Genomic DNA, 27,686 nt, shown 5'->3' with positions numbered 1-27,686 from the left:
TTTATTCGCTGGCATGCTTGATTTGTGGACAATTTCCACTTTGCACGCTGCGCAGAATAAACAATGTCTCCTTTCTAACCCCGACTCGTCATTTATGTTTAGAGTCCTTAAGATTCGGCAACACCCTCAGCTCCTCTGTGTCTTTCAACTCCCCGTGTCCCCTCATTCCCGTGTCCCCTCTCACCCCGTGTCCCCTCACACCCTGTGTCCCCTCACAGTTCCGTGTCCCCTCACACCCCGTGTCCCCTCACACTCCCGTGTCCCCTCACAGTTCCATTGTCCCCTCATTCCCGTGTCCCCTCTCACCCCGTGTCCCCTCACACCCCGTGTCCCCTCACACCCTGTGTCCCCTCACAGTTCCATTGTCCCCTCATTCCCGTGTCCCCTCTCACCCCGTGTCCCCTCACAGTTCCATTGTCCCCTCATTCCCGTGTCCCCTCTCACCCCGTGTCTCCTCTCACCCCGTGTTCCCTCACACTCCCGTGTCCCCTCACACCCCGTGTCCCCTCACACCCGTCGCTCCCGCCGCCTCTCCCTCCCTTTCCCCCGCGCCTCCAGCAGGAGGTGCCAGCGGCCCGGCCCGCGCGGAGGGCGCTGCGCTGAGGCCCCGCGCCCGGGCTGCCCGCGGGAGCCGCCGGAGCCGCCGGAGCCGCCGGAGCCGCCGGAGCCGCCGGAGCCGCCGGAGCCGCCGGAGCCGCCGGAGCCGCCGGAGCCGCCGCGCTCCCTTCCCGCCGCGCGGTCCCGCTCCCCGGACGGCCCCGCGCCCTCCCCGGGCGGCGGGCGGGCGGGCGGGCCGGCACCGCGGCGGGCAGGCAGCGCTGTGGGCAGGCAGCGCGGCGGGCGCCTGTGCGCGCACGGCCAGGGAGGCCCCCGGCGGCGCCGCCCGCCGTGCGCGGGCCGGGGCCGGGGCCGGGATCGGGACCGGGAGCGGGAGCGGGAGCGGGAGCGGGAGCGGGAGCGGGATGCGGCTGCAGTGCGAGGTGGAGGTGCTCAGCCGGCTCCTGCCCACCTGCGGGCTGCGGGGCCGCGGCCGGGCGGCGCGGGCGCTGGTGTCGCTCGGGCGGCCGCCCGGCGCTGCCGGGGCCGGGATTTACCTCATGGTGTGCACGGCGCGGGACCGCGGCGGGGCTCGGTACAAGGTGGGGACGGCGGCGGGGGCGGGCCGGGCGGGGGCGCCCCGGGGCGGCCGCTGAGCCCGCTGTGCCCGCAGGTGCAGCAGAACGTGGAGCGGCTCTTCACTCGCTTCGTGGAGGAGGGAAAGGCCACGGTGCGGCTGCGGGAGCCCGCGGTGGATCTGTGCCTCAGCAAGGTGGGACCGGCACCGGCACCGGCCACAGAGCCGCGGCTCTGCAGGCTCTGACCCGCCGCGGCAAGGGGGGAGGGTCGTCAGAATTTCAGAATGTTTGGGTTGGAAGGGATCTTAAATCCCATCGCATTGCACCCCCTGCCATGGCAGGGACATCTCCCACCCTCCCAGGCTGCTGCAAGCCCTGTCCAGCCTGGCCTTGGGCACTGCCAGGGATCCAGGGGCAGCCACAGCTGCTCTGGGAATTCTATTCCAGGGTCTTCTCACCCTCCCAGCCAGGAATTCCATCCCAATATCCCATCCATCCCTGCCCTCTGGAAGTGGGAAGCCATTCCTTTTTTTCTGGGCTGTGTTCTTCCTCCTCTTCTGCTTCAGAAGTTCATTTTCATTTTTTGCTTCACAGCTTCTTTAGAAAAAGCTTTTTTCAATCCTCTGATGCAATGTTGATCTTTGGCCTTAAATTCTATGAAATTGTTGTTCCTTACAGTCTTTCTCGTAGAAAAAAAAAGGAATCCTCTTGTTTTTGTGGACAGAAACATCGGTGTGCTCACCGTGGCTTTCAAAGCACACAGAGCAGGGTGCAGGCACCATCTCGCCTTATTGCAGATACCACTGTATTTATTCACAGTTCCTGGAGGATTTGTAAAGTGTTTTTAACAGCACTAACGTCACAAAAACAAAAATATCCTATATTATCACTAAATTCTCATGTCCTGTGCCTGTCGCAGGAATCTTTTGTAGCCCCATAGGAGAGAAAACTGGGACAGATTTGCTAAAACTTCTGAGTTCTTATCTAAAACTTCAGAGTCGGACTGTGTAAATAAAAGCAAATAATGTTGATTGCTGGTCTAGAAAATCCTTTTTCCTTTCTGTTATCTGAATCTGAGGAAAGCAGCCTGAATTTTATGAATCTGTTAAAAGGTTAAATAGGAAGGGAGGATGCCAAACCCAGCTATTTTTTCCTGCCAGAAGCCAATGTGCTCTGTATTTTGGAAAAAATTAGGGCTTTTGTATTAGATTCAGAATAAATTCTGCTTGCTTTATTTTGAATTTTTCTGCTGAAGAGTGAGAAATCAGAAACTTTATCTCAAAATATTACAGGTTCCTCTTAAGCTCTCCAAATCCAGAACCCAAATTTAAGATGTTTCATCACTTTTCCTTAGTTTTCTGCCATATTTTTAGTACTTCATTACAAAAAAGCTTCTTAACTCTCAAAGATGAACAAAACCTTTGTGGAAAAGGGATTTCCAAATAGTGGAAGTGGGATATTGATCTCCCTGCTTGTGCTCTGGATTTGCTGCTCTCAGCCAGGTCAGGACTGGAGCTGGGACACATCGGTGCAGAGCGTCCACCCCTGGAGCAGAAATCCCAAATTCTGGCTCTTGCTGGGGTTTATTCCCTCCAGCAGGTCCGAGCCTGCCTCTGGAGCCGCCTCAGCTCCGATTTCCTCTGGCACTGGGAGGCCTCAGCACCCTCCAGGCTCCTTTCCCAACATCGTCCCTGTGGCTGAGACCTCGGGCTTGTGGCAGGAAATTGCATCCTGAGCTCTTCCAAATAATTATTGGCCTTTTTTTCTTTTCCCTAAGATGTGTGAGTGTTTTCCTGAGCACGTTCAGGGCTTCTCAGCGAGAGGTTTGGGGATCCTGCATGGCCTTTAGGGAGGGAATTGTGCTTTGTGCTTGAGAGCAAAGAAACCCTGCTGGAGCTTCATTCTGGGGTACAATACTGATTTCACTCGGTCCTTACAGATCTGGAGGGCTTTTTGGACTTAATTCCTGTTTTAGTTATCTTGGAAATGCCACAGATCTGCCTGGAATTAGGGGGAATTCTGTAGCTAAATGTGTGTATTAGACTGGCTGAGACAATGAGGGTTGGTGGTCTTAGAACCCCAGGATGGTTTGGGATAGAAGGGACCTTAAATCCCATCCCATCCACCCCTTCCACTGTCCCAGGGTGCTCCAAGTTTCATCCAGCCTCGCCTGGGACATTTCCAGGGATCCAGGGACAGCCAGAGCTTCTCTGGATAACCTTGGATACAAAGGCTGTGCATCTTCCCCACCTCTGGAAGGTGTCACAGCAGGAGCTGTGCTTGGAATGCTTAAGGAAAAGGATAATTCTAGTTTAGAGATGCAGTCAACTCAGTTTGACCTTTAATGTCTTTATTTTTGTCTCACGTTTCCCTCCAGGATTATCTCCAGTATCTTTGTTTTCTTGTGCTGGGTGCTTGTAGCACATTATATGCTCTAGTCCCAAACCCTCTTGAATTTGGTCTAAATGAACACATTTAGGAGCAAAATTGTCTCTGAGGTGCAAAATGTGTCACTGGGCGGGTGACAGCTGGGGACACAGGACAACTTCTGGGCTCTCAGAACCCCAAGTTTGTTCTTTCCTTTTCCTTCTATGGCTACAATGTGGGTTTTATTTTAGAATTCATTTTTTAGCTCAGTGCCTGTCAGCCGCACATCAGCTCGAGCAGAGACCTGCTGGAAAATCTACAAGAGAGATACTTGGTCACAAGTGTTCATAAAAGTGAATTAAATTAGTGCAACAGATGCAGCAGAGCTTTCTGGATCTTTATTTAAAACACAGATCTCTTGATACTCTGATATTGAGAGTCAGTGGGAGCCTTCAATGCCAGAGGGCAGCAGTAGGTGGGATTTGGGAAGGAATCCTTCCCTGTGAGGGTGGTGAGGCCCTGGAATGGAATTCCCAGAGAGGCTCTGGCTGCCCCTGGATCCCTGGAAGTGCCCAAGGCCAGGCTGGATAGGGCTTGGAGCAGCCTGGGACAGTGGGAGGTGTCCCTGCCATGGCAGGGGGTTGAAGGGATGGGATTTAGGATCCCTTCCAACCCAAACCATCCTGGGATTTACTGCTAAAATATTGTATCCCACCTCAAGCATTATTTGGTCTTTGTTTGCAAAGAATTTGCCTCTTGTCTGCTGCTGGCACAGCCAGAGCTGCGTGTGGCCACAAGCACCCACTTAGCTTCCACCTTTCTGTTGCTGAATTCAACCCCAGCTTCCATCCTCTCCCTTCCTAGAAACTTCCAGGAATTACTGCCTCAGGTTTTAGACCTGTGATTTCCCCATTTGTGTTTGTTCTTTATCCTGGTGGATTTTAGGGAGCTCCCAGTGCACCAGGGTTTGGTTTTTTTCCTGTACTTCATTTCCAGCTGTGCTTTGTTCCTTCCCTGGCTGCTGCAGGGTTTGACTCCCATTATTCAGGGCAGAGCTCTTCCTTCTCCCATCCCATTTCCCTGCTGAGTGACACACACAGCACAGCTCAGAAAGCGTTAATGACCGGGATAATGAACTTTTAACTCCAGCCTTGTGTTCCCCTGCAGGCGAATGTGATCAATCTAAAGACTTTCCTTTCAGCCGTGAGACTGGCTCACCAAGGCAACGACACCGGCGTTCTCCCCCTCTCACCTCTGGTCCCAGCAAAGAACTCCGACGTGGAGAAACCCAAAACCAAAATGATCATCACTTCCAGGAGGGATTATCCCCTCACCAAGAGCTTCCCTTTCTCCCTGGAGCACCTGCAGACCTCGTACTGCAAACTGGCCAGGATCGACAGCCGCGTGCTGTGCCTGCGGAAGCTCCGCAAGCTGGACCTGAGCCACAACCACATCAAGCAGCTGCCGGCCACGCTGGGGGACCTGGTGTGCCTGCAGGAGCTCGACCTGCACGACAACCACCTGGAGGCCTTCAGCGGGGCCCTGTGCAGCTCGGGCCTGCAGAAATCCCTGCAGGTGCTGGACCTGAGCCAGAACCAGATCCAGGCGCTGCCGCTGGAGTTGTGCCAGCTGCGGGCCCTGGTGCAGCTGCGGCTGGACGACAACGCCCTGCTGCGCCTGCCCTGCAGGATCGGGCAGCTGAGCCGCCTGCGCTGCCTGTCGGCGGCGCGCAACAAGCTGCCCTTCCTGCCCTCCGACTTCAGGAAGCTCTCCCTGGAGAACCTGGATCTCTTTGGGAACCCCTTCGAGCAGCCCAACCCGCTGGCTCCCAACATCCAGCTGAAGATCCCGTCCACCCTGCTGGAGTGTGCTGCCAGGGCCACCGTCAACCACAGGTGAGGGCACGGCTGGCACTGCTCCCTCACACCTTCCCTCACCTGCCCCCTGCCTTTCCCCTCAGTGCCTGTTTTCTCACCTGTTAACTTCCTAAGATTAAAATGCCTTTGAATTCCCCTTGTCAGGTCACCAGGGTAAGGCAGGGAATTGATGCCTTTGGATGCATTTAAGGAAAGACAGAGATTGAAGTGTTTTCATTCACCAGAACGGGGTGAACAGAATATTTCTGGCCAACTTTGGGGAAAGAGAATGAATTCTACAACCCTGAGCCACTTCTGCAGGCTTCCCCTGCCGTAGGTTTTCCTTAAGCTCCTCATTTCCCTTGGTGTTGGAGTGAGGGTGTTCTGGCTTATTCAGAAGCCCAGCTCTGAGGTGATTTAAAAAATATGATTTCACCAAGTAAATGCCATCCTCCCAGGCTGCTGTTTGTTATCAGCTCCCTCCTCTTCCCCCACACCACTTCATCACTTCTCCCCTGATCCTTCACGTACAGGAGCCTGCAGGCAGCAGCAGCTGCTGCTCCCACCCTGCTCTGGGTGGGAAGGGAGCACAGAGACAGAAATTTGGCACAGAAAGAGGGGAGAGAGAGGCTGGAAGTGCCCCTGACCTGCATCCTGTGCCCGTTCCTGCCTTGAGGGTGGGGAGTGCCCCATAAACCCGGGGTAATTGTGCAGAAATCTGCACCAAAGGCATCCACGGGCACACCCTGAAGGGGGCTCAGCCACCACATGTTCTGGGCCCAGTTACCCACTCCTGACCTTGCTGGTTTTATAATTAAACTCCACGTGTCTCCTTTCCCAACTTTATATAAATTGCACTGGGTTTGATACAAACATTAAGGCTTTTTTCTGGAGGATTTCATCCCTCAGCACTGGTCAGATTTCGGTTTCTGTAAAAACCTTGAGAAAGAGACGACACAGAAGGAGAAGATATAAAAATAATGTTTGGCAATCAGTCTTCATTCTGGGAAAGCACCAGAGTTCTTGATTATGCTTTTCCCAGGAAAAAGGGTGTTCTGAAATTAAGGTGGTGACAAAATAGAAAACCTCAGAGGAGTCTTAGCTGTGTGGAAAGACTTGGGAATGTGTAGGTGGAGGCAGGATGTGAGTCAGTGGGATCTGTGCTGGGTTTGGAGTGCCAGCTGGGCACTGCTGAGACCCACACTCAGCTGCCCCGGCAGAATTCCTCTGGGAAATCCTTTCTTTTGTACCCCAAACTCCACGCTGCTCTGCTGTAAATTCCAAAAGGAGCAATTCCCGTTCCCGACTCTGGATGTCATTGCTGACACGATGGATGGAGAGAGCTTCAGAGCAGGAGAACTTTTAATTTGATGCCTGCAGGGCAGTGCTGCTGCAAAAGGCTCCATTTATCTCCTGCTTTCTCCAAGTTGTGCTTTAATGCTGCTACTCCTCGGTGTAAGAGAGGGAGGAGTAACTTGTGAGTGCTGTGCCAGGCCAGGGGGAAGCAGGGAATGTGAGAGAAGAACGGAATGTGCTCAGCTGTCTCGTTATTCTTAATCTTCCTTTAATTCTCTAATTCCCATTACTCTTAATCTTGCTAATTCCCTAACTGTCTGTGGCCCAGGCTGTCAAGGGTTGCTGGGAGCTCCCTGCTGTGGTGTCTCCTGGAGTTCATGTCCTTAGGGACTGCCTTGGGAAGTGGCGTTTTGTCCCTAACCAGTCCCAAATCTCCGGTTTTCCGTGTCTGTGAAACCCTGAGAGGCTCCCTGGAACAGAAGCTAGGCAGTGTTAAAGGAATAACGTAGGGATTTATTAAAAGCCCTTCAAAGGACACACCTTGGGCAGTGCAGGAGCCTGGCCAGGGCTGCACCCAAGATGGACCAGGGTCAGGAGTTTTCTCTCTTTTGTAAGTTTTGCTCCATTTCCACATTGGGGTTCATTGTGCAATGACAGCTCCGGGGGATGCAGTCCCACCCTCCCGGATTGCTCTCCTCAATTCTCTGTTTGCACTTTCTGGGCCTGAAGCTGCAGCAGTGCCCTTGGTTCTGGGGCTGGAAAAGGGGCTGGAAAAGGGGCTGGAAAAGGATTGTTTTGTGTGACTGGGCTGTGAGGAGAACTGGCTAAGGTTTTCTATGAAATTCAGAGTTATATAGGAAGGCAGTACAGAATCTGGGAAACACAGGAGCTGGAACTTGAGGCATCATGGTGTGCCCTGGGAATGGCACCTCCCTGTCCTGTCACTTCCTCCGGGTGCCCAGATCAGTCTGTGCTGAGCTCACCCTCCCTGCTCTCACCCCACAGAATCCCCTACGGCTGCCACCTCCTGCCGTCCCACCTCTGCAGGGATCTGGAGGTGGCCAAGACGTGTCGCTGCGGCAGCGCCTGCCTGAGCAGCTTCATCCAGACCACGGTGAGCATGAACCTGCACCACGTGGCGCACACCGTGGTGCTGGTGGACAACATGGGCGGCACCGACGCGCCCGTGCTCTGCTACTTCTGCTCGCTGCACTGCTACTCCCAGTTCCTGGACAGGCACCTCCAGAGCAGCGCCTGACGCGGGCAGAGCCGGGCCCTGCCGGGATGAGGAGCCCCAGGGCAGATGTGACAAATCCCGGGAGTGAGGGGACACAGCCTGACTCTCCTCCTCCACGGGATTCTCCTCTGGTTGGAGCACGGAGCTTCCTGGGAATGTTTTCCCCTTTCCTGTTCGTGGGGCTTTGCTCGGAGGTTTTGGTGTTTGTGGTTCCTTCTTGGAAGGACAAAGTGAATTTATCCCAGATTTCCCCACGGGAGGCTCTGAGCTCTGCCCACAGGCAAGGACTGCACTCCGCTCTTCCCAACGGAGGAGAAATCACACCCAGACCGGTTATGGAATTCCAGGTGCTTTCTTTTTTTAAAGGTTCTGTTACAACATTCCCACGTGGAGCAGGGACCAGCATTGCTGGCTTTTTACCACAGCAAACGGGGTTTTTTTGGGGTTTCTCTCTTTGTGATACCAGAAATGTCTTTTTTCTAAATATGTGCCTGAAACTTTGTTTCTTAATCCTCCTGTTTTAACAATTCTCGAATTTGTTTCACTGTGTTGACTTATTAAATTTTGAAACCCTTCCATGGATGTGTGGATTGTGTTTTGCCCAAGGAGTTTTCCATGCCATGTATTCCAGGAATTAACTGCTGGCATTTTTCTGGGGAAGACACCAAAATGTTGAGCATATCCACAGATCCTTTTATTTCCTGTCTTGTCAGCTGCTCCGTGACTGGGAGGTGGGAAGAGCAGGGAACAAAGGTCCCTTCAGCAGTTTTTAGGAATCCCATTCCCTGGAACATGTGATGGCTGGGAGGCTGCACACTGAAGGGGCACCTGGGGGAGGTTTAATTTGGATTATTGGGGAATTTCTGCATTGGGCACCGATGGAGTCCCCATCCCTGCAGGGATTTAAAATCCCTGTGGATGTGGCATTTGGGGACATGGGGCAGTGGTGGCCTTGGCAGTGCCGGGGATGGCTGGACTCAATTTTAGAGGTTTTTCCCAATTTTAATGATTCCATGATCCTGTGAATTTCACCCTTCCCATGTACCAGAGCTGATCCCAGGCTGCTGCTGCTGTAAAGGGAGAGAGATTCCTACTGCAGGGATTCCTCATGGAAAAACACCTTTTGGGTGGAGCACACGAGCAGAGGAGGGAATTGGGGCAGGCACAAAATCCTGGGCTCCTGTGGGACTCCGGGAATTTCGGATGCAGCTCTGGCAGTGTCTGTGCAGTGACCCAGGGGAGCCGGCTGTGCCTCCCTGTGGGAATGTCACTCCCAAAGTGGCTTCCCTCAGTCCCCTGGAATGGCACGGGGAGGGGCAGGAGGCTGCTGGAGCCCTGGAGCTTCCCGGCCATCACAGAATCCCAGGATTGGTTTGGGGGGAAAGGATCCTAAATCCCCCCCAGTGCCACCCCTGCCATGGCAGGGACACCTCCCACTGTCCCAGGCTGCTCCAGCCCCAGTGTCCAACCTGGCCTTGGGCACTGCCAGGGATCCAGGGGCAGCCACAGCTGCTCTGGCAATTCCAGCCCAGCCAGGAATTCCCAATTCCCAATCTCCCATCCATTCCCAATTCCAGCCAGGAATTCCCAATCTCCCACCCATCCCTGTGTCCTGTCCCTCCGTGCTCTCAGCCAGGCAGTCAGGGATGTGTTTATCCAGGTGCTGCCTGTGTGACAGGAGAATCAGCACAGGAATTCTGCTGTTATTTGTAATTATTGATTTATTTCATTGTATCCTCGTATATTTACAATATCTTACGGATTACCCCCATTCCAGAATGCCTTATATTCCTGAAATTCTAGATTTATGAGGTGTTGTCCTTGTAACCATAGAATTATTTGGTTACTTATTATTCTTGATTTATTAGAATTATGTTCTTACTTACTCTTGCAGTTCTGGAGCTATTTTCTTACCTTATTCTGACAATTCCCGAATTATTTTCTTACATTCTTGCCATTCATTAATGATTTTAAGTGCATCAGTTTTGCAGTTCTACACATTTTTTCCTCTTGTATTCTTGCCTTTCCAGAACTATTTTATTCACACATTCTTGCAAATCTACAATAAATTATTATTGCAACCCTAGAACAAATTTATTATTACCATTCTAGATTTTATCTTATTCTTTCAAATCTATACATATGTTTCTTGTTCTTGCCATTCTGGAACAGTTTTCTCTTATTCCCTGCCATTCTAGAATGATTTTATTCTGTCATTTTTGCAATCCTGGAATAGTTTTATTTTATATATATTTTTTGGCCAACCCAGGATGATTTTCATACCTTGTCCTACAATTCTGGAATTATTTAATATTTTTATATATTTTAATTGCCAATTTAGGATGGTTTCCTTATCTTGATCTTGCAGTTCTGGAATTATTTTACTCTTATAATAATGTTGAAAACTTTGGAGTAATTTCATTCTAGAATTGATTAATCTGAATGTGATTGTGATTCTAGAATTAATTTGAATGTTTTAATTCTTACCATTCAGGAATGAGTTTATAATCGTAATCTTTCAAATCTGGAATTATTTTATTCTGTCAATATTGGAATTTTTTTCTTTCAATCTTAGAATTACTTTATCTTATTCTATCAGTCCTACAACGATTTTAGCTTATTCCTGCATTTCTAGAATGATTTCTCACTTTATTCTTTTCACCGCAGAATGGTTTTTAAAGTGATACTTTTCAAACCTAGTATTCCCTTATCTTTCATGCTACTCCCTCGAGTCCCGGATTATTTCCGTGTGTTTTCCCTGCATTTCCAGAGTTATTTTCCCTTTTTTTCCCCAATCCCGAAGGATTTCGCTGCCCCTTCCCGCCTCCCGCCTTGGCCCCGCCCCCCTCGGCGCCGCCCAATCAGAGCGCGGTGCGGCGGCGGCGGCTGCGCGGCCCCCCTGCGCGGCGGAAGCGCCGCCGAGCTGATTGACGGCTGCTCCGACCAATGGCGGGGCCGAGGCTGCCGCGGCGGCGGCCAATGAGGAACGGCGACGTGTGCGCGCGGGGCGGCGGCGGCGCGCGCGCGCTGGGAGCGGGAGCGGCGGCGGCGGCGGCGGCGGGAGCGGCGGAGCGGGGCCGCCGCCGCCGGGACGATGCGGCTGCGCGTCTACAAGCGCAAGGTGCTGCTGCTGGCCCTGGCGCTGGCGCTCTGCGCCCTGGCGCTCTGGGGCACCGGCGGCGGCGGCGGGCGGCGGCGGCAGCAGCAGCTGCAACAGCAGCTGCAGCAGCAGCAGCAGCGGGGCGGTCCCGGTGGCACCGGGGAGCCGCCGCGGGTCAGCGAGCCCCCGCCGCCGGTACCGCGCCGCCCCGCCGCTAACGCGTCGGCCGCCGTGGCGGCGGAGGTGCTGTCCGAGAACGCGACGCTGAGTTACCGCTCGCTCGTGTACCGCCTGAACTTCGACCAGCCGGTGCGGAACGCCGGGCGCTTCGCGGCGCGGCCCGACGTGGTGCTCGTGGTGCAGGTGCACGACCGCGCCGAGCACCTGCGCCTGCTGCTCGAGTCGCTGCGGCGGGCGCCGGGCGTGGAGAACGTGCTGCTGGTGCTGAGCCACGACCTGTGGGCCGAGGAGCTGAACCGGCTGGCGGCCCGCGTGGACTTCTGCCCGGTGCTGCAGGTGTTCTTCCCGTTCAGCATCCAGCTGTACCCGCGCGAGTTCCCGGGCCACGACCCCCGCGACTGCCCCCGCGACGTGGGCAGGGCGGCGGCGCTGCGCCTGGGCTGCATCAACGCCGAGTTCCCCGACTCGTTCGGGCACTACCGCGAGGCGCGCTTCGCGCAGACCAAGCACCACTGGTGGTGGAAGCTGCACTTCGTGTGGGAGCGCGTGCGGGCGCTGCGGGAACACGCGGGGCCCGTGCTCTTCCTGGAGGAGGATCATTACCTGGCGCCAGACTTCTACCACGTCCTCAAGCGGCTCTGGGCGCTGCGCCAGCGCGAGTGCCCCGAGTGCCAGCTCGTGTCGCTGGGCACCTACAGCCCCGTGCGGGGCGGCTTCGCCGGCCGCGCCGACAAGGTGGAGATGAAGACGTGGAAGTCCACGGAGCACAACATGGGCATGGCCTTCGGCAGAGACACCTACCAGAAGCTCATCGAGTGCACGGACGCCTTCTGCACCTACGATGATTACAACTGGGACTGGACTCTGCAGCACTTGACTGTCTCTTGTCTTCCAAAGTTCTGGAAAGTGCTGGTCCCCGAAATCCCCAGGATTTTTCACACGGGGGACTGTGGCATGCACCACAAGAAATCCTGCAGACCGTCCACCCAGAGTGCCAAAATCGACTCTCTCTTGAACAGCAACCAACAGTACCTGTTTCCCGAGGAGATGAGTGTCAGTAAAAGGTACTCCATGGCTCCCCTGTCCCCTCACGTCAAGAACGGAGGGTGGGGAGACATCAGGGACCACGAACTCTGTAAGAGCTACCGCAGACTCCAGTGAGGATCCTCCTCGCAGCCGCCTTTTCTCCTTGACTTGTTCCATTGTGTCTTTTCCAGGCACACACGTGTATAAACAGCATTTATGAGTTGGTTTCTGCTTTAATATGAATAAACATTCTTGTTAAAGGTGTCCCAAAATAGTAATCTCTCATGTTTGGCAACCACGTTTTGGAAACGGGTGACGTGCTGCAGCCCCTACGCAAAAAGTGACCTGCTGCTGTGTTTGCTGGGAGGAGGAGGAGGAGGAGGACACTTTTAAGTGCATCTTTTTTGGTGCTTCAAAGCTCTGGTGGTGCCTGGGGTCCCACCCGGGGTCACCTCATGCCCGATCCCCCAGTCCCGGTTCGGTTGCGCTGTGTCGATGAATATATGAAGGATGAAAAACAAAAATAAATTGCATTGTTTTTACTACGATGTAGATAAATATATGATTTTTTTAGTTCTGCCAAAATAAAAATTCCGTTGTTTTGTAAGCCTAGAGAAGTTCTTGATTGTCAGCAAAAAGATCTCGTGTTCAAAAAGTCAGGATGGGGAGGAGGGGAGAGTTTCTCTTCTTTAATCCCAAGGGCTGGACACGTGCCATCACCCCTTCTAGCAGTGTGCATTTAACTTCATTAAAATTTTAATGATACTCATTAATTGAGGCAGAAAAGAGTAACAAATTGGTGGCACAACACCTCTTTTGTTTGGATCTTTTTTTTAAAAAGTTGTTTCGAATTAGCTGTGTGAAAGCTGCTGCTGTGTGGTGGGAAGGGGCTGGGCTGGGGCCATGGGGCCGTCTGTGGATGCCACAGCAGCTTTAGTGCCACTCCTGTTTGAACTCAGCTGTGGCAGAAGCACCTCAGCAGCTTTTGTAGAACACAGAAATAATCAGAGAAAGAAAATGCTGCTTTTTTTCTTTTTCCAGGGGTTATTTAACCACAGTTTTGCAAGGTAATTGCTCCGTGTTCTGGTCCACTGGCTCGGGGCTGGTGCTGAAGCTGTGCTGGTGCTTCACCCTCAGAGACCTCTCCCAAAAACCTGACAGGGTAAAGCTGAGCCCAGCAAAGCTGCAGCAGGCTGTGCCAGCAGGGAGGGCAGGGCAGGTGTTCTGGGCAGCTGTGGCTCCTGCTGAACTTTGAAACCAACACCCAAAGTGGTGTTACACAGAGAAATGTGACAGCAATGCCAGAGCAGCCCTGAAAACAGGCAAAATTAACTCTTCTCTAAAGCATCTCTCAAACGAAAACAGAAGTTGGTTCAGCAGCAGTGAGAAGGGGGAACAGGAAGTTTATTATTAGATGTGTTCTCTCGGTTATTGTGCTTTAGGGAGCTGACAAACGCTGAAACTTGAGGAAAAGTGAGAGAAATAAATCTAATCTGGATAAAGAGAATCCATTTCACCAATTGTAAATACTTCAGAGCAGACGTGCACCCAGAGGATGCTCTTGTGCAATGGAATTTGTTCAGCTGAGGGATATCTGGGTGCTGCAGAGCTGAAGCACAGCACCAGGATGGAATACAGGGTATAAGTGTTGATTATTTCTAGGAGACTAATTAGAACTTCTCCGGGTAATTAGAAATTTCATTTGATTGCTAAGAATCACAGCGAGTCTAATCCTGCAGTTATCACAAAATGAAAGGTTTGGAAAATGATGACTACTGCTCAATTCCCGAGGGAGCCATTAGACCGAGGATATATACAAATAATCCCTGAAACGAGGGAAAAGAATAAAAAATTTATGTAAACAATGAAGATACATTTTTTCCAGGAGCTCAGAGTCACCTCCAACCGCAACTTTTCTTGTAAGTAAAATTATTGCCACAGATGTGATTAGACAATTGTTAAACTGTTACCAATGGAAGGCTTCAATGTTGCACCGGTTTCAGTGGGAACCCATGGCCTCCTCGGAGCCCTGAAGTGATCCACCAGCACACGAAGTCAGAGCAAGCATCAAACAACAGAAGGAAACCCTAAAACAATGTCCCTAATCCAGCTCGTAGAGCAGAGGGTTCTGGAAGGCCACGGGGCAGCGCGTTCGGTGATCGCGGAGGATCCGCTCGCTCCCGTCCGCGGGGTTCAGCTCCCGCAGCACCGGGGAGCCTTTCCCGCTGCCCGGCCCTGGGGCTGCCTCCCCATCCCCATCTCCATCTCCATCCCCATCCCCTTTCCCGCTGCCCGGCCCCGGGGCTGCCTCCCCATCCCCAGCCCCAGCCCCAGCCCCATCCCCACCCCCGGGCGCTGCTCGTTCTCCGGAGCCCGCGGCCGGGGCTGCGGCTCCTGCTGCAGCAGCACTTTCTAAATCGGGCTCCTCTCTCGCAGATCCGCCAGGAATCGCTGAACTGGTGGCAGGAGGTTCACGCTGCAAACAATGGTGGGAACCAGCGCCTGCCTTTCCCATTGTCCCGGCTGCGGGACACTTTGTTTCTGCCTTTGTTTCGGGGTAGTTGCTGTCCGGCTTTCCAGCAAGGGCTCTCCCTGAGCTGCCAAGTGTTCCTTCCCCATCACGTTCCTGTGGCTGTCAAGGAAATAAATGAATTATTTTACAGCTGGAACAAACTGTGCACACAAAGACAGGGGAGATTTGTTCCTCCAACAGCTCAGCTCCACTGGGACAGTGGAAAGTGGCCCTGCCCATGGCACAGGGCTGGAAGCAGACGATCCTTAAGGTTCCAAATCAGGTTGTGATTCCATGATTCTCCTTCCAGAAGCCAAGTGAGTGGGTGCTGAGGTTTTCCTGCTCTTGTTCTCCTCCCCAGGGTTTCCCCTGCCCTAGGAAATGGTGGTGGGCAGCAGCCAAGGCAGAGCAGCCACGGCCACTCACCACACCCAGCCTGATCCCCAAATCAGCCAGGGGATCTCAGCTCTGGGTGCAAGGTTGGAACCTTGCAATTAGAGAAATTACCAGTTTGTGGAGCTAATCTGGGAATTGCCCTTTGCCTCGGGAGAGGAGGAAGCAGGAGAGGTGCTGTCCAAACAGCACTTCCCCAGTTTCACCATCACTGGGTGTTTTGGCCAAAAAACTGCTGGGAATTCCTGGATCCCTGGCAGTGGAGTCAGGATCAGGTAGGGATCTATCCAAGAGAGCTGGGTTCAGGGATTCAGAGACAGAGTCTCTTTCTCACAGCCCCAAACCACTGCTCACCCCAGCAGGAAACAGGAGAAACACCAGTCCCTCCTTTCCAACCTGGACAATTCTCCCACAAGAACACAATCGTGGAATACCCTGAGATGGAAGGGACCCTCCAGAATCATCAGCTCCAATTCTGGCCCCACACAGGAGCAGGAATGTGATGGTTTAAGGTATCTCTGCTGCTCTTAAGTCCCAAAATGGACTCATCTGCTCTCCAACACTTTGAATTTCATTTTTTATGTCCAATCCACAGTAGCTGTGAAAGTCAAGCTGGATCCACAATCTTTGGGAAGCTCCTCAGGCCTCCAGTTCCAGAGGTCATGTGTTTCATCTGAACTTGCCTCCCAATAAAGAGCTACACATTAACCCCAGGGGCAGGCCCAGTTCATGGCCACAGCAGTGACCTGCCTGTTCCTGCTTTTTATGTTGCTTTAAGAAAAGTTTCATCTGAATTTTGGATGCAGTGCCTACCCAGAAATCCCAGTGAACGTGGGGGGTTTATCACACATTTTCCTCCTTACAAAATGAATATTTTGATTTCTTCATCTGTCCATCTATTTTGCCAAGGGAGGACAGTTTAATCCCGTTTCTGGGATCTGGCAGATCCCAGAAACAGCCTGTCTTGTTCTAGACAGAGGAAGAGGAGCTTGAATGAGGCCTGAAACTACAAGGATTGAATTTGAGACCGGTGTTTAAGATTAATAGCCTCATGTTTAATTATCTACACAACAGGAACCCACCAAGTATTCCAATACATGGATTGAATAAAGATGAGGCAGGATTCTTCCCAGACAAAACCCTCTAGGATTTCTCTACCTGTACAAGGCTGAGTGAGTGAGCAATTCCTACAAGGAAAAAACACTTTTTTACATGATTGGATCACAGTTCTGCATCTTCCAAGTGAAACAGGAGGTTTCACTCCTCTGGTCACATTACATGGCACAAACACAAGCTTTGCTTCTGAAAACTGACATTTACACTTGCAAATAACCCCAGTGCTGGGTTTCCCCTGCTTCCTCAGGACAAAACAGGAACAAAGCTGTTTCAGTGGGGTTTGATAGGATCTTGCTGAAGAACATAAATCAGCCTGTGCTGCTCCTGGATCCTTACCTCCAGCCTGATTTGAATTCTGTCCTCAGAAACATCCAGCACTTCAATTAATGGCTGCCTTTCCAGTGCTGATTGGGAGCAAGGGGAAGGGCACAAAGCAGTGCCTAGAAATCCATCAACGTTCTCCTCACTGACAAACAATCTTTCCTAAGGAAAAAAAGAGAAAACAGCAGGTTATGTTCTTTTTGTGCTAAACTTCAGAGGCACTGGGGTTAAAAACTCACTGCAAAGAAAGCCAGGACAGCGATTCCCAAGTTTCACAGCTCATATCTTGACAGAGAAATTCTAAGCCAGACATTCAAAGAGTGAGGTGAAATTAATAAAGACCAGTGCTTAGCTAATTTTGCTTGAAAGTACAAATCTGCATGGTATCAAATATAAAAGAAACATTTTTTCTCTCTTTGGATGCGTGACTATTACATAGATTTAGACTCTCTCTGAAAAATTATTTGTACCAACCTCCTTCCACCATCCTCACCTGTCTGAACAGCAGGAAGGTGTTGGACTGTTGTGGGTTTGTCTCCTGTCTGTCTTTAGGAAAACACAAACACTTCCAGAGGCACTGCAGGATCTTCCCTCCATGATCAGATCTGGAACCCTCAGGGCTGGATCCATTTCACACCCAGCCACTGAGCTGCTCTGATCTCCAAGCCAGGTGGAAAAAAAAATAAAACCAAAACAGGAGAGGTATCCACAGGCAGAGACACAGCCTGGGGTGTGTTTCCAGGCTGTTCATAAGCAACCTCAAACGTGTTGCCACAGGTTTAGAGATTTAAATCAGTTACAGGTAATTAAAGGCCCTAAAATATATCCTGGAGGGGCTGTTTCATGGGAACTGCAGAGCTTTCCCTGTCCTTGTGTTATTCCTACATCATCTGTGTAGGCTGAGGGTGAGGACAGACAAAATAACAATGGTCTGACCTAGAAGAGTAGTTTAGTTTCTGGGAATTACCTTCCTTATTTAATTGGAAATAACAAGGATAAGTTGCAAACTTTCCAGATTAAGTCACACTTTTCAATTTCTCGGTCCAGTTCAACCTTCTTGTCAATCCAATGAAAGTTAAATTCAATTATCACTGACATCTTGCAGACCGAGAAGCAAAAAGGCAATTCTGCACATTTTGGCCCCCTGTGGATGGAGCCTTATGCACAGCCAGATGTCACATTGTGTCTGAGGTACAAAATTTAACCGTCATCTGGAAAAAAAACCCCAAACCAGGATTGGAAAAATAAGCCAGAGTCCTATTTTTTCCACTAGTTAAACTAGAAATCACAATATGGAAAGTCATAGCATACGTATTGTTGGTTTTTGAAGGCAGAGGATTGGATTCATTTTCTATCCACAAAGATTACAATCCAGGCAAAGAGCCAGCACTGGATGCTGGGATGGTTTGGGGAGAGATTAAAGTGCAGCAGAGCTGCCCGGACTGCAAACCCTCTCAGAACATCCCTCCTTCTTGCATTTCTGCATGCAAAGCCTGAAAGTCTCATTCCCTCGTGTTGCCTCCTCTCCTGCCTGCCAGAGAGGGATCTGCCAGGGCTTCAGGCTGTGGAAATGCTCTGCAGAGTTTAGGGGAAGGTGTCAGAGCACAGGAACAAGGCAGGGGCTGCAGACACAAAATCTGTGCAGCACCGAAACTCCCACAAGCTCCTGAGCTCGATCCTTGGGCGGCTCAGGAGGAGAATTCCCAGCTCTGCCCCGGATTTCTTGGCTCACAGAGCACAGACAGACAGCTCAGCCTCCCCTGGAGGGGATTTGGGGTTTTGGTGCCCTGCCTGCGCTTCCAAGGAGATCAGAGCACAGCCTTCCTCACCCAGCTGAAAAATAAGTGAGGGAATCACGGAGTGCTTTGGGTTGGAAGGGACCCTACAGCTCATCTCATTCCAACTCCCTGCCATGGGATGCATTTCAGGACCTTAATTACTTTCCACTAGACCAGGTTGCTCCAAGTCCCATCCTACTTTTCCTCCATAAAATGAGGAAAATAATCTCCTTTCCCTCTGAATCTTCATCTGGCACCCGTGGCTGTGTGAGGGACACTCTCTCCTCCTCAGCACAATCAGGATTTTGCAATTTGGCAACAAACACACCGAATCTTTCTGGAGAATTTCTTCTGATTAAAAACAAAAGAATTTGTTTCCTTCACAGAAAATGTTGTTAAAAGAGAAAAACTGAATGAGAGGTCTATTACCAGGGAAGGGTTCTTCCCCCAGAGGGTGCTGGCACTGCCCAGGCTCCCCAGGGAATGGTGACATTCCCGAGGCTGCCACAGCTCCAGGACAGCGCTGCCAGGGATGCCCAGGGTGGGATTGTTGGGGGTCTGGGCAGGGACTGGAGCTGGACTCTGATCCTTGGGGGTCCCTTCCAGCTCAGGATATTCTATAATTCTATGATTAATCTTACTTTAAATGAGGATAAAAAAGTAACCAAAGGTGATGTTGCTCTGTTCATTCTGAGTCATCACTGCAAACCAATTTTACCAAGTTCCATCCCATCCCAGCACCAAATTCCTGTAAGTATTTACCATTTTGTCCCACTCCTACCCCGTGGCCTGCCATCAGTCATGGACCTGGGAAGTGTTTGTTGTCAATAAGGTGATTTTCATTAGCCTGTTCCACCAGCCACTGTAACTCCGACTTTGCATTCATGGGCAGCACACACCGAGGCATTTATATTACTGCAGATGTTATCAGAGCACAGACCTCGGGAAAAAATGATTCAGGAATTTATTCCAAAGCCTGCTCTGCCTTCCAAGCCAGAGCAAACAGAGGACAACCATCTGCAGCTGATTTCAATGACCCCGTAAAATAATTCTTCGATTTAAGCCGTTTATTTTCTGGTATTTATGATGCTCTCTTAGCAACTTCGAATTTAATTTGTTTTTCCCTGCACACACTGTCATCTGCTGTTTGGTACACATTCATTTTTCCCTGTGACTAAACTGAGACCAAATTAACATAAACGTTAGCAGGGATGACTTTGGTTTCTAGAACACTTCATCATTCAAACCCGTCCTTGTGTCTCACAGCAGCGACAGCGCAGAGCCGGTCCCCTCACGGCTGCCCTCGGCACTCAAATGGGTTTAATCTGCCTTAATTTATCCAAAATGAAGACAGTTTCCATCCAGAGTCACCTCCCACACAGGCTGCAAGTTTGGAAAGCAGGACAGATTTCAGGCTTAAATTATTTTTGTGGCTCCTGCAATGAGAGGATCAGAGAATCATGGAATGGTTTGGGTTGGGAGGGGATTTAAATCCCATCCCTGCTGTGGGCAGGGGCACCTTCCACTATCCCAGGCTGCTCCACAGCCCATCCAAACTGGCCTTGGACAATTCCAGCGATGGGGCAGCCACAACCTCTCTCATCAAAACCCAACAGTTCATGCCAATATGGAAAAGGACCTGGATTTCCTGACCTCTGCATTTGTGGGGTCCCACACAAAGCAGCTCTGAGACCTGAGGATTTGAAGCTCAAAGTTTTGGTAGTGTAGTGAATTTGAAAACTTTTCCGAGGTGCTCATGACTGCAAGGATGAAACAGCTCCAAAGGAGCTTTGATGAGCTTCATCAGCAGGTTAATAATGTCTCCTGACAGAACTGTTTTGTGCAGTCACGTTATTCCCAAAATGCAGCTACCAATTAAAGACTATTCAGAAATTAGTTTGTTTTATAGCAGAAGCAAACTAATTATGGTCCTTAATGTAGCTTGGGAAAGAGATTACTTTGAAAAATGTGAAATAATAAGTTTGTTGTGTTCTCCTTCTTTGTCCTTCTCTGACCTCCCAAAAAACTTGCCAAGAGTCTTGAAATGCTGAGCACAGAATTAACTGAACCAAAAATAAACTGTTGTAGGATTACGTTCAACAGCCCCAGTTTCCAGCAGCATCTCCTTAGAAGTAACCCCTGACGATTACAGCACTTTATAGTAGCTTGGAAATTGAAAATATAACCCCGCCTTTCAAAGAAACTGTGTAACCACTCCAAATAGCTTTGAAATGAGGGCAAAACAGCTCTCCAGGATGGATTTGTCCATGAAAGGTGGCAAAGGTTTCCAACATCCATGTCTTACACTTCCCAACACGGCTCTCAGGGTGTCACGCTTGGTTGACTCTCCAACCAAGGAAAACATTTATCCACAAGAGCCCAAATTCCGAGCTCAGTGAGCACAAGAACGGCCCACAGGGGCACTTCCAGCCCTTGGCCTTTTCCACAAGGTCCCAGAGCCAGGAGCAACAAAACTCTGCCACCTACAGCTCCCCACAAGTGATGTAGGGAAATTCAGATGGGAAATTGGGATTTGGGAATTCTTGGATATGAAGGGAGTGAGGCCTTGGAATAGAATTCCCAGAGAAGCTGTGGCTGCCCCTAGATCCCTGGCAGTGCCCAAGGCCAGGCTGGACAGGGCTTGGAGCAGCCTGGGACAGTGGGAGGTGTCCCTGCCATGGCAGGGGTGGCACTGGATGGGATTTAAGGTCCCTTTAACCCAAAGTAGTCAATGATAAATGAGTGTGACACTGTGACCTCTGCTCAACTCCACTCTCAGCCAGGAATTCCCAATTCCCAACCTCCCACCCATCCCTGCCCTCTGGCAGTGGGAGCCATTCCCTGTGTCCTGTCCCTCCGGCCCTTGTCCCCAGTCCCTCTCCAGCTCTCCTGGAGCCCCTTCAGGCCCTGCCAGGGGCTCTGAGCTCTCCCTGGAGCCTTCTCCTCTCCAGGGGAACATTCCCAGCTCTCCCAGCCTGGCTCCAGAGCAGAGGGGCTCCAGCCCTTGGAGCAGCTCCGTGGCCTCTCTGGACTTGCTCCAACAGCTCCACATCTTTTTTTACCAGCTGCTTTCTGAAGGAAAAAGCACCAGGAGCTCTCCTTCACAAGGCCCTGGTGGCTGTGCCAAGCAGAAAAATCACATCCATGTAGAACATCCTGCGTGGAGGCCTCAACACTCCCAGAAAAGTTAAACAAAACTTCCCTATCTCTGAGCAATTCCCATTTGGATCCCTCACACAGAGTGTAACTCACTCAGCTCCAACCATGAACTCCTCAGGAATGTTCAGCATAATCTTTTTCAGCCTGTAAATGCTAAAAAAAAGCAATGCATAGGAAAGCAGAGGAAATATTTCCTCTGTTTTGCTCTGTTCCCTGCTGTTCTCTGGAGCCCCGTGGGGGTTTACGTGAGTTAAATCCTAATATTCTCCATAAGATCTGAGGGGTTTTTAGGAAAGGGATGGGCTGGCTGCAATTCCCTGCCCAGCGAGGGGCACCCGGGGGGAACTGAGCAGAAGGCTGAGCACACATCCTCTGAACAAACCCATTCCAGGCCCCTGAGAAGGGCAGGAAGGGTGTGGATCAGCCTAAAAGGGAATTCCTGCTTGAACCAGCCTTTTTCTAATCCCATGAAAATGAGCAGACACGACCCCAAAACTGCCAGCAGAATTAATTACCTGCCAAGTGTGCTCCACATGCTCCGAGAACTGAGCCCCCAAGTCTCAGCAGCTCAGTGCACCTCCAGAAAACTGCTTTTTATTTCTGATATGAATTGAGCATTTAACCCCAGGAGGCCAGACATTCCAAGACATTCCAAGTGCTTTCCAAAGGCACAATTTCCATAATTGCCCAGCTCCAGCACTACCATAAACCAGCACACACTGGGACATGTTCTCAGAAACCCTGCCTGGCAGGCTTACAGATTTTATTAATGGTTATTCAATCTCCAACTGTTCTTCCTTCCTCATTTACTCCCCAGGCTGTGTTGTATGGAAATGAAGGGGAATTCTCTGATGCAGGAGTTTCCCAGGCCTGAATTCCCAGGATTTAAGCAAAAGGTGTAGAAGGTTATAAAAGGTGAACTGCAATGAAGAGTAATGGAGAGAGCACAGCCCATGGCTGGTTTTTGGAGGCAAAGAGCAGAGATTTTGGCAGTGGGGAGATCAGGCAGCTTCCTCAGGTCATGAGATTATTCCCTGGAAAAGCAGGACCTGGAGCAAGCCCTGCAAGAAGGATCTGCACTGTGGTCTCTGCGCAGTGACTGAGCACCAGAGCAGTGACAAAAAGTGGCTCTTAAATCCCTGGAATATGGGACCCTAAGCCCACAACAGCCAAAGTTATGGAATTTTTATTTTTATAGGATTTCTGGTCACCATAACGAGTCCTAGAATCAACAGGATAGAAAAGACCTCCAAGATCAAGTCAAATTGCAGTGTGAACATTCTGATTTGGCCAAGGAGTGAAACTCCCCACAGTCAAAGTCCAGGGAGGAGCAGGGCACTGTAAAGATTCCCTGAAAAGAGGCACTTGCTGGGGTGGGAATTCCAACTGCTCGGCATCTATGGAAACTGAGCTCTAAATAGATCATCCTCCAGCACAGGGATTCAGCCACAGCTCACTACAAAAGGAAAAGCAGCTCTTGAAGTTCTGTTTCAAGCATGGTGTTCTAAGGACGAGCTCAGCTCGTTCTTCTGCCAGTCTGTGGATCAGCCCAGCTTCCAAGAAGGAACTGGCAGTGAATGGGAATGATCTGGGCAGGCGCTGAACCTCACAGGGCACTGAGCAGCCACCGAGGCCCCAACGAGGGGCACACTCTGAATCACCCAGTGAGAATCTGTTCTGTGAAACAACACAGCAACCCTTGGCCTCCAGCAGGAAACAACTGCCCAGAATAGAGCAGAGCAGGAATTACAGAGCTGGTAAAAACACTGGCCAGGTTGGACAGGGCTTGGAGCAACCTGGGGTAGGGGAAGGGGTGGAATTGAGGGAGCTTTAAGATCCCTTCCAACCCAAACCACTCCATGATTCACTTTTGCCAGGCACCATCCTCTGGCAACGCTGCTGACCAAGAAGCAGACTGGGAGGTGCAGGATGAAATTCCTGCTCCAGGATAAAATTCCTGCTCCAGGATAACATTCCTGCTGGCCTCAGCCCCAAAAGCTCCCTGAAGGCATTAACAGGGCGCTGCTCTGCACTCTGCAGTGACTGATGAGACTCGTTGTGGGTCTCAGTGCAAGAACCACAGCTCTGATTTATAGAATGAGACTCAAGGCAGAAAAACCCCCAAGGTGGCATCAGACAAATTGAAGAAATCAACATAAGCAGAAGAAAAGCGACCAGGAACAAATGGTTAATGGCCAGAAGGCAGCATGTAATAGTGGCTCAATTAAATATTCATTTTTCTCCCTTCACTCTGAGCGAGTGCAGCTCTCAGGCACTTTGGGGAAATAGCACAGATTTGAAAAAGAGCAAACAGGATAAATTACTTCAGTTTATTTCTCCTGCTTCAATTTGCAGGCCCAGTGTCCAAAAGGACTGGAGGCCAGGAGAATCTCTTGGAGTCTGCTGTGAATGAATGGCTGGGAAGCTGATGACTAATGACCAATCTCTTTCTCCTACTCCACCCAAAACATTTTGCAATATATAATAAAATCAGGACACTCAAGGGGTTTTTATAACTCACAAAGTCAAAAATCTCATTACTGGGTGGCCTTTTAAAAACTTTTGATCACGAAATGTTCCTCCAACTGCAATAACAAACCCAGACACCAAACTTCCCACCACTAGTGCAGCCACCAACCATGTTCAGCACTAAACCAAGTTCTCAAGTGCCACATCCACAGGTTTTGTGAGCATTTCCAGGGATGGGGACTCCACCAGTGCCCTGAGCAGCCTCTGTACCTGCACAGAAAACAGGCAGGAGTTCACACAGTGGCTTTTTTGACATGGCAGCAGCAGGCAGTGCCAGATCAGAGCAGTGAACAGCAGCACTGAGTGTTCTGTGGCCCCACTTGCACAGACTTGCAGGCTCCTGCTCTGGTTAAAGCAAAGGAAATGCTCTGCAAACAGCTCAGCGTGGGTGGTTCTCCATAAATTCATCATCTTTGATACTTCCCTGAAATGATCAGCTCCTCCCTCACAGGAGCTGCTGTTGTAAAAGGTGTGCGGCTGCTAAATGGGAAATTCAACGTGGTTGCAGCTGCACAAACACTAATTGGATAAATATCTTTCAAAATCATGCACAAGTCATTTCTAGTTGGAGAGATGGAGCAATTAAGCTGCTCCAAGCCAAGTCTATCCCAGTGGATGTGCTCGAAGCCTGCCAGCTTCCTGGGCTTGCACTCCCATGGCACGTGATCCGAACTGCAGAGATTTTATTGCTCTCAACTCCAGCTAAACTCCAAAGCCCATGGCTGGAAGGTTACACAGGAACTGTGCAGCTTTAATCCCTGCTCATGAGAAACTGGCTGGAAGTCTGAGCTCACAGAAGGACTGTGGTTCTGCACAAAACCTGTGAGAGTGGTTCTGGACAGAGTGTCACACGGTGGGCATCCCACTGGGGACACTGCATGCAGCCACCCCACCTTCTCCCACCACGGGAGCATCACTGCCCAGCAACCCATAAAATTAGAAAATACTAAATTAGAATTAAATTCAAACAGCAGAGCAGAGGGAGATTTACCCCAGCAAACTGGGACAGTTCACAGCTGCTGCTTGCTGTTCTGCTCTGGCTGAACTAATGGGTGTTCCTGTGGCTGTAAATGGGAATTCTGTCCCAAAACACAGACACAGGGACACTCCCCCTACACTTCACAATGGTGTACACACACGTGTGTAAGCCTGGTGTATCTTTCTTTGTGGGAACAGGCTGCACGAGCAATTTACAGGGCTTTAAGAGTGAACACTAAGGCCATAGAGGACATAGGCACCATTTTCACTCATCACCAGAATTTCCCTTAGAAAAAAACTGGTATGGGAGAGAGAAGTCATTCCAATTCCAGGGATGAAGGTGTCAGCTCCATGGTGTGACCTTGGCGCTGCTCGTACAAGACTCGCACAAATCAGGTCACGGCACTGACATCCGGGAGCAGCTCTCGGAGGAAGCAGCAACTTCGAGCTCCCTCTCACACCTCCCCGAGACACCACTCAGCAAACAGCGGCCACACCCAGCGGCGGCACCTGGGGCAGGTGACAGCACAAATGTGCCACCTTTACCTGCAGAGCGGAGGGCTCCAGGCCGAAGCTGAACCTGTCCCAGAGCCCGGTGCTGCCGGGGGCCTTGGCCAGCCCCACCACGGCGTTGTGGGCAGAGACGCTGACGCTGCTCTCGGGGGACACCAGCGCGGCTGCGGGAGGGAAGCGCAGGAACAGCGCGAAGGCGGCGGTGGCGGTGCGGAAGCGGAGGCTGTAGTGGCGGGTGCCCACATCCCCGTGGAGGCTCTGGGGCTGGATGCCGGGCACCGGCAGGAGCAGGGTGACGGACGCCTCGTCCTGCCGGGCGCGGAAGGGAGGACACGCGGCCGTCTCGCCGGGGCGGCCCTCGGAGGCCTGCGGAGGGGTGTCCCCGGTGGGCATGGCCGGCTCGGGGCTGGCAACGGGGGAAGCGGCACCGGAGCAGGGCACCGGGGGCTCGGTGGGTGCTTCAGCGGGTGGATCGGCGGCGGGTTCGGAGAAGGGTTCAGAGGGGGGGTTAGTGGCTAGACCAGAGGTTGGATCAGTGGCAGGTTCAGACGTTGGATCACCGGGGGGTTCACCCGCGGGTCCAGTGAGGGGCTCAGCGGGTGGATCACAGAGTGGTTCTACGGGCAGTTCAGCGGGTGCTTCAGCGAGGGGCTCGGCAGACGGAGCAGCGGGAGCATCACTAAGGGCCTCAGCGAGGAGGGGTTCGGCGAGAGGATCACCAGCGCCACACGTGCCGCGGGCCGCGCCGCCAGGGCCCAGTTCCGGGGGAGGAGCCGCTCCGCCGCCCTCCTCTGCCGGCCCTGCCTCCGCCGGCCCCTCGACGGCGGGCTCGGCCCCCTCCCGCCGCTCCCCGCCCGGGGCCGACGGGTCCCGCGGGCCGGCCGGCCGCACCACGGGCAGCGTGACCTGCAGCTGCCGCTGGGCCCGGTTGAAGGCGGCCCGCCCGCCGCTCTCGTCCACGTCGTAGGGGAGGAGCAGCCGCAGGCGGTAGGCGGGACGCTGCGAGTCCAGCCGCAGCTCCCGCCCGCGGATCTTCAGCTCCGCCTGCTCGGCAGAGCGCAGCAGCGGCAGCTCCACCGTCACCACCAGCTCCCGCGGCACCGGGCTGGGCGCCGAGTCGCGGCAGTGCCGGTAGTCCTGCAGGTCCACGTAGGAGCGGTGGCGGATGCTCCAGCGCGGCGTGGTGGGGCCGGAGGGCGGCGGGGCCGCGGCGGGCGAGGAGTCTCCGGCGGCGGGCGGCGGGGCGGCGGCGGGCGGGAAGGGGAAGGGGAAGGGCGGCAGCGGGGACTCCCCTTCGTCGGGCGGCTTCGGGGCGCCGCCGGGCAGCGGGGAGCGGATGACGGGCGCCTGTGGGACGCCCTTGTAGGAGACTCCCCGCAGGACGGTGGCGTTGTTGCGGTCCAGCCGCACCCCGCAGCGGCTCTCCACGGCCTCCAGCGCCGTGTCGCAGAGCAGGCGGTGGAAGCGGGCGCTGCGGGCGGCCAGGCGCAGCGCGGCGGGGTGGAACACCACGTCGTACAGGAGGCGGCGGCGGCCGCCGGGGCGCAGCTCCTCGCGGCCCGGGGCCAGGCTGAAGGGCAGCTCCCAGCGCTGCCCGTCGCGCTCGGCGCGGGCCCGCGGCTCCCCCATCAGCGCGTTGCTGCAAACATTGATGTAGCAGCGGCGGGAGCCCTCCTGGCTCGTCCGCAGCACGAAGCCCGGTGTCGGGTGCACGAAGCGCACTTCCACGCCGCGCTCCCGCTCCAGCGCCGTCACCTCCTCCTCGTACAGCCGGCGCTGCTCGGGGTCGGTCAGCTCGGCCGCGAACTCTGCGAACAGCGCGCGGAAGTGCTCGTCGCGGAAGGCGCGCCCGAGCCGCTCGACCTCCTCGGCGCTGAGGTCCAGGTCGTGCAGCCGCCCCGCGCCCGCCATGGCCCCGGCCCGGCCGGGAGCGCTGCTGGGGTCGCCGAACAAGATGGCGGGCGTTGCTGTGGTGACGGTAAACAAGATGGCGGCGGCGCGGCGGTTACTATGGAGACGGCAAACAACATGGCGGGCTGTCCCTCAGGGCCGCGGCCTCTCCATCCCTCCCCTCGGTGGCTTCCAGCCATCACCCGTGATATCAGCGGGGCTGGTTTACCACCGGCATCTCGTCCTGCAAAGTTTATGTTCCCTCCCCACCCCACAGCTCGGAGTTGCACGGCCATCCCCTCACAGAGCACTGTTAAATC

General features: G+C 52.7%; 3 protein-coding genes across 5 annotated transcripts; 2 read left to right on the top strand and 1 right to left on the bottom strand.

Annotated features, from left to right (window-relative positions):
• Positions 1 to 889: 889 nt before the first annotated feature.
• LRR1 (leucine rich repeat protein 1) lies at positions 890 to 8,031 on the top strand. Of its 3 annotated transcripts, none has more exons than XM_063399748.1 (4): positions 890 to 1,139; positions 1,211 to 1,309; positions 4,684 to 5,377; positions 7,640 to 8,031. In XM_063399748.1, exons 3-4 carry the CDS (start codon positions 4,782 to 4,784, stop codon positions 7,890 to 7,892), a joined length of 849 nt encoding a protein of 282 aa, XP_063255818.1. In that variant the 5' UTR covers positions 890 to 1,139; positions 1,211 to 1,309; positions 4,684 to 4,781; the 3' UTR covers positions 7,893 to 8,031. The 3 variants fall into 3 exon arrangements, with proteins under 3 accessions (XP_063255818.1, XP_063255817.1, XP_063255816.1); XM_063399747.1 differs by having other exon boundaries at positions 891 to 1,132; positions 4,650 to 5,377; XM_063399746.1 differs by having other exon boundaries at positions 897 to 1,139; positions 4,650 to 5,377.
• A 2,834-nt stretch (positions 8,032 to 10,865) lies between these two features.
• Positions 10,866 to 12,784, top strand: MGAT2 (alpha-1,6-mannosyl-glycoprotein 2-beta-N-acetylglucosaminyltransferase). The gene has a single exon (XM_063399744.1). The coding sequence runs from the start codon at positions 10,966 to 10,968 to the stop codon at positions 12,310 to 12,312; it is 1,347 nt and encodes a 448-aa protein (XP_063255814.1). The 5' UTR covers positions 10,866 to 10,965; the 3' UTR covers positions 12,313 to 12,784.
• Positions 12,785 to 14,014: 1,230 nt separating this feature from the next.
• On the bottom strand, positions 14,015 to 27,529 carry DNAAF2 (dynein axonemal assembly factor 2). Its single transcript, XM_063399750.1, has 4 exons — positions 25,510 to 27,529; positions 16,535 to 16,681; positions 14,567 to 14,809; positions 14,015 to 14,485 (listed from the first exon to the last, which is right to left on the bottom strand). Exons 1-4 carry the CDS (start codon positions 27,385 to 27,387, stop codon positions 14,279 to 14,281), a joined length of 2,475 nt encoding a protein of 824 aa, XP_063255820.1. The 5' UTR covers positions 27,388 to 27,529; the 3' UTR covers positions 14,015 to 14,278.
• Between the last annotated feature and the right edge of the window lie 157 nt (positions 27,530 to 27,686).

The sequence above is a fragment of the Prinia subflava genome, chromosome 5, assembly GCF_021018805.1.
Source record: "Prinia subflava isolate CZ2003 ecotype Zambia chromosome 5, Cam_Psub_1.2, whole genome shotgun sequence".
In the NCBI taxonomy this organism is placed as follows: domain Eukaryota; kingdom Metazoa; phylum Chordata; class Aves; order Passeriformes; family Cisticolidae; genus Prinia; species Prinia subflava.
This window is presented reverse-complemented; position numbering and strand designations above follow the sequence as displayed.

Bases quoted from the DNA above. Each gene is read 5' to 3' on its own strand.
- DNAAF2 (XM_063399750.1), bottom strand. From the start codon at position 27,387: ATGGCGGGCGCGGGGCGGCTGCACGACCTGGACCTCAGCGCCGAGGAG. The intron at 16,682-25,509 runs GTAAAGGTGGCA...TTTTTTCCTTAG, and splicing joins TGGAGCCCTCCGCTCTGCAG to GAAAGATTGTTTGTCAGTGA. The intron at 14,810-16,534 runs GTAAGGATCCAG...TTTCCTTGACAG, and splicing joins GAATTCAAATCAGGCTGGAG to CCACAGGAACGTGATGGGGA.
- LRR1 (XM_063399746.1), top strand. From the start codon at position 963: ATGCGGCTGCAGTGCGAGGTGGAGGTGCTCAGCCGGCTCCTGCCCACC. The intron at 1,140-1,210 runs GTGGGGACGGCG...CTGTGCCCGCAG, and splicing joins GCGGCGGGGCTCGGTACAAG to GTGCAGCAGAACGTGGAGCG. The intron at 1,310-4,649 runs GTGGGACCGGCA...GTTCCCCTGCAG, and splicing joins TGGATCTGTGCCTCAGCAAG to GCGAATGTGATCAATCTAAA.
- MGAT2 (XM_063399744.1), top strand. From the start codon at position 10,966: ATGCGGCTGCGCGTCTACAAGCGCAAGGTGCTGCTGCTGGCCCTGGCG.